Source organism: Raphanus sativus, chromosome 5 (genome assembly GCF_000801105.2).
Source record: "Raphanus sativus cultivar WK10039 chromosome 5, ASM80110v3, whole genome shotgun sequence".
Classification (NCBI taxonomy): domain Eukaryota; kingdom Viridiplantae; phylum Streptophyta; class Magnoliopsida; order Brassicales; family Brassicaceae; genus Raphanus; species Raphanus sativus.
Genome location: NC_079515.1, coordinates 8,297,351 through 8,302,898, shown reverse-complemented (window position 1 = coordinate 8,302,898; position 5,548 = coordinate 8,297,351). Strand labels below are relative to the sequence as shown.

Below are 5,548 nucleotides of genomic sequence, written 5' to 3'. Positions count from 1 at the left end.
TGGGGAACTTATATAAAAACATATCCAACATCTATTCCCATCCTCTCATCTTATATTTCTGTGGTGGAGCGATAGAATTTATAAGTGGCACTTCTTTATGTGCTAAGATGAGGTATGTCTGGCCTTTGACCCGTTCAATCAATGGGATGGGTATCAGTATTCATTTCTGTGTGTGTATGTCCATGTAGAATAAAATGTGGGTTTTTTTTTATTCTTATCCTTCCCCCATGGACATATCATACATTCTTAAAATACTTTTAGAATGTGAATCATTTAAAGATATGTAGCCTTTTTAGGCGATTTTTTCTTTCTGTTCTTGTCCTTTCATTATGAATATTCGTGTCCTCATTGAGTCATGAGATGTTTTTTCTACATTCTCTATGATCATATAATGTTAATCAAACCCTTTGGGACGTGAGCACTTTATCTATATTCACTTGGACGTTTTGAAGTAACATGTTTTCCTTTATCCTTAGTTTAGTCCGAATGGGATAAGACTATCTTTGTTCTTGTGAACTCTTTGATGTTTCAATATTGTGTATGTCCATGTTACACGGAGTGATTAACACTTACCCCCATGGACATATATATTTTTAGACGTGAGTTCACTTAGCTTTTACCAAGACTTGTAGTCTTTGCCATCATACAATCTTCTTTTGGGCGGTTTCTCTTTAATGAAAATACTTTGTTTCATTTCTGCCCATGGTTTCAATTTGAAACTATCCATTCATCAATTCTTAAGTCTTTCACTTATAAGAATGAGTAGTGTACACGTCCTCTCTTTCTGTACATAACCTCAAATGTGAATGCAATGCACACGACCCTAGTGTGTCCAAACATGTACTTCTTTAGGAAATAGGTACAAGTTATGGTCGTGTGTAATCTTAAGATTGTATGGTTTGATCTTGTAAGATCATCTATGTTTTTAAAAACAAGAGTGGACATTTTATTTTTAGAAAATAAAACTTTCATTAATTCAAAGATAGTAAAACTAGGAAGTAAATAATGTTAAAGGAATAACAGAAAGGTATGAAATAACTAAGTAAGAAAACTAAGAGCTTGATGTCGAGTCATCATGGTGATCTATTCTCTTATGCTTCACTGGATTAATCTTTCTTGTGATCCATCCGACCACACTCTCCTTGATCCATGAGAATATCTTTGACAATTTTCCTTCATCTTTCCGAACCATCTTAGCTTTTCTTTTAAAGCTTTTCTGATAAAGAACAGTTAGATACTTGGGAGTTCTGCATCTCTGTCCCGAATGGTTTTTCATTCCACAATTATTGCACAGTTTAGACCATCCCCCACGTCCATATCCTCTCTTGACATGGTTGGTTTCTAAATCAGCCTTGTCGGCTGGTAGTGCAATAGCCAGTGGCAATGGAGTTGATCCCGTACTCTTTCTTTCACTACTCCTCATTAGCAACTCATGATTTTGCTCAGCTTGCAACAATCTTGCTACTAGAGATGTATAGGTAGTAGAACCCATCTCTCTATGTTGTTGTACTAACAACAAGTTGGTAGGGTGAAAGGTGGAGAATGTCTTTTCCAACATATCTTCATCAGTCACTACCTCACCACATGGTTTCATTTTGAAAACTATTCTGAGCAGTGTAAAGTTATATTCTCCCACAGACTTATAGTCTCGGAATCTGAGGTTGATCCATTCTTGTAAAGCTTTGGTATGTATAACCTCTTGGATACAATTTCTATTTTCTAGATCTGTCCAAAACTTTGAGGGATCATCGGTCAGATATAGACTTTTGAGTTTTAGACAGAGATGATGGCGAGTGTTCAGGAGTTCTATCTTCCTTGCAATGTTACCCTTTGTGCAGCGTTCACATAGTTTATCAGACTCAAGTACGGTCTTAATATCTTGTGCCCATTGCACACATTGCAAGTAGTTTTCTCCTGATATTATGATGGAGGAATTCAATATCTGAAATATTTAGTGTTTCATAAGCTAGAACTTAGTAATATGTTCTGAGGAACTGATTTCAAAAGTTTTCAAGAAAATTTTATAAAAGGAAACTTTCTAAAAATGGAAACTTTCTAGAAATGGAAACTTTCTAAAAATGGAAACTTTATAGAAATGGAAACTTTCTAAAAATAGAAACTTTCTACAAATGGAAACTTTCTAAAAATGGAAACTTTTTAGAAATGGAAACTTTCTAAAAAGGAAACTTTATATCTACCAAAAAAGGTTTTATAATATTGATTGGTTTAGGGATTTATAAACTGATTTGGTTTAATGTTTTCACAATTCGGATTTGGTTTTTTTTTTATAAGTTTCATAAACCGGTTTAGATTAGGGTTTAATAATCCGATATGGTTTAAAGGGTTTCATAATCCGATTCGGTTTGGGATTTTATACAAGTTTTAGATTTCATGAATTTTAGGGTTTGTTTATTAAACAAATTTATTATATCAAATCTAGCAACCTAATGATTCAATCAATCAGGGTATACGAGTTCTCTAGATTTCTAATCTCAATCGATCAAAATATAAACTTAAACATTTCTTTTATGAAATCAGATCTATCAAACAACTGGGTTTGATGACTTACTTTTAGATCTCGATTTGCTCCTTGGTTCCTTTGGAAATCTCAACCTCAATTGATCTGATTAGATTTGATCCTTTGTTTTCCTTAAACAAATTGATCAAAGGAAGTTAGTAAGATCAAATAATAAACCGGCTATAAACAAACTAGAAAGAGAAGTTAACAGCCTTAGGTTTTCTTTTGACGGCGCGGCTTGTAGATGGCGGTGAGGGCACGTCTATGATCTGATCGCGTCGCGATCTGCAGCGCTGGATTCTCCTCGTCCAGATCTTCAAATTGGTATGTCGCACGTCGTCTGGATCGTTATGGTTTGAGAGAACGATCGATTTGAAATTGCGTCAAAATTAGGGTTCTTGAGCAATTGACGGCGCGTACTAAAACAGAGCGTGCCGGCGCGTCTGAGATCGGATCCTCGCGAGGTTAGCGGCGCTGGCTTCGTCTCGTCGAGATCTTCAGATTGATAGGTGAATCGCCGTCTAGGTCGTTACGGTTAAGAAGATATGACTGTTTTAAGATGCGGCTAGTTTTTAAGGTTTTTGGTGACCTACGAATTTTGCTAGGGTTTTGAGTTTAGCTCGTGCTGATAATGTGTTGTGAATGTGTATATTATTAATGTCGAATCGGAGCTCTTTATATAGGGAGTTACAATGTCTGAAACTTTAATGGGCCGGTTACAAGATGGGCCACTAATAGGCCAAAGCCTAGTAAGTATCTTTTGGATAAACATCCATCTGAACCAGTCGATTCATAACAAGCTAGATATAGATAACAAAAAGACATATGAGACCTTGAGAGATATCAAAGTCTTTTTGTACAGTAAAAATGTACTAGTATTCTACAAGAGAGCAAGACTTTTTCGACAAGAATCAAGTTTAGTTTCAAATCATCAAAACAATGTTTAAGTCTTGCTAACCACACAGAGACAAGTCTTTTTCAAAAACAAAAAAAAACGAATGACAATGACTAACAATCCCGGATTTTCCTTTTGCCTCGTACTGGACCTTTCCGAATCTGCACCGAACTCGGAACATAAGAGCAAACATGTTTCCCATTTGTAGGTCCTTCGGGAGCCACGACTTTGAAGTTATTATCCTCTCCAATCATGTAAACTCTGCTGAAGACTTATCACAAACCAATGCCACTTTCTTTTCCTCAAGAAACTCCCATACCAAAGAAACATCCAAAACTTTCCACTGAATCCGAATGGCTTCACATCAACTTTCAAGAAATTTCTCCACGTCACCTCATTGCCCTCCTCAATCTTTGTTGTAATCCGTATCTCAATATCATATGTATCAGCATTGTAAAATAACACTGCAAGCTGTTCTTCTCCAACAGAAGATAGAATCACAGAGTCTCCCTTACGGGAGTTAGATTCCAGATCCATACAGTGTCTAAATTTCAGACTTGTAAAATCAAAACAGATTAAAGATTTTCTCATCCCTACTTTTCTTTCCTTAGCAGTAAAGTAAGTATTTCCTTTCAAAGACAAGCCCTGGCGATCATACGGTATAATCCAGTCAGGAGTGAGACGAAGAACCCTCCACGAATCAGATTTGAAATTGAATACTTCGTGCTCAACAGTAGTACCATCGTCATGCTTCAAAAACCTCAAGATTTTGTGGTTGTTCTTGTTGTCGTATCCCATACAATACCTATACCTACCCAAGATGGTTAATTTTCTTCTGGGTTTGATCCACCTGTCTTGTCCCAAAAACGGGTTCCATACCACGGGATCTGACTCCAGCATACCGTTTTTGGGAAGGCATAACAATAAGCCATCACAATGGTAGACATCAGATACCGTGATATGGTTAAGTTGACCTATTAGCTTTTTGGATAGCTCAACTAAGCCTTGTTTTTTCTTAAGGACTCCCTGGACATCGAGGTTCACTAAACAAACCCTAGAATCACGCACCATGATCACCATGGTATCATTAGCTGCTTTACCACGGTGCTTCTTTGTAAAACTTTCATCTTTATACAAACCGTTCCATTTTTTGCAAGTGGATCTCACCTGAGAAGTTAACGGTAACGGAACCCTAGAGAGTATCTCCTCTATCAAATCTTGTGAAAGATCAGAGATTCTTGTCATTGTTTCAAGCAAAAAGAAAATTAGGTGTTCTACAGAAAACTTACCAGTAATTTTTTTACGAGACTCTCAAAAATGAAACCCATCTTGTTAGTTCGCTGATGATAATTATATCTACTATATCTAATCTATTAATTTAGGGATTATCTACTATTTGAAGTTCTCATTTAAATTTTGGATTCTTTCATAGTTGGTACTAGAATATATCATGCCTCCTATACAATGCAACCTACCAACTTAAATTAAACCAAATCTTAACCAACATAGATTAGTTAAACCTAACAAGTAATACTTTTATAATATTTTTGGTTAATCTCTTAATATAATTAGATCATATAAAACTGAACCACTCTTAAATAACGAGTTACATATCATTCCAAACATAAGAGAAAAGTTATCCGATTTATTTACAACGTAAGCATACAAAGACCGTCTATGCTTATGCTCATTGATCTTCCAAAAACCAAATAATTGTGGCATAGACCAACATAGGCTCATGTTCGTATCACTAACTTTACTTCCATATATTTACTTTTCACCTACATCATATCACAACATACACAGTTATGCAAGAACATGATTTTTTTTTGTTCAAACAACCAAATAATGGTGGCATATGGTCAGTAGATTTTTTAAATATGTTTTTTTATATATTACATTTTACGAGACTATGTGTATAAGTTTTTTTTGAAAAAGAGCATAACTATGTGTATAAGTTAAAAGGTAAAAAGTGTGACAAGGTAAATTATTATACTAAAAATGAAAGAAGATTAAATACAAACTAATAACAAGTACAACACAAATTATAACACTATTAAATTTTATATATATTTAATAAAATATTATATATGTCTAATATGTATATATATATATATATATAAATGTTACACAAA

At 34.8% G+C, this 5,548-nt stretch overlaps 1 protein-coding gene across 1 annotated transcript; it reads right to left on the bottom strand.

Moving 5' to 3' along the window:
* Positions 1–3,650: 3,650 nt before the first annotated feature.
* On the bottom strand, positions 3,651–4,658 carry LOC108858107 (F-box protein At3g49510-like). The gene has a single exon (XM_018632084.1). The coding sequence runs from the start codon at positions 4,656–4,658 to the stop codon at positions 3,651–3,653; it is 1,008 nt and encodes a 335-aa protein (XP_018487586.1).
* Positions 4,659–5,548: the final 890 nt, after the last annotated feature.

Bases quoted from the DNA above. Each gene is read 5' to 3' on its own strand.
- LOC108858107 (XM_018632084.1), bottom strand. From the start codon at position 4,658: ATGACAAGAATCTCTGATCTTTCACAAGATTTGATAGAGGAGATACTC.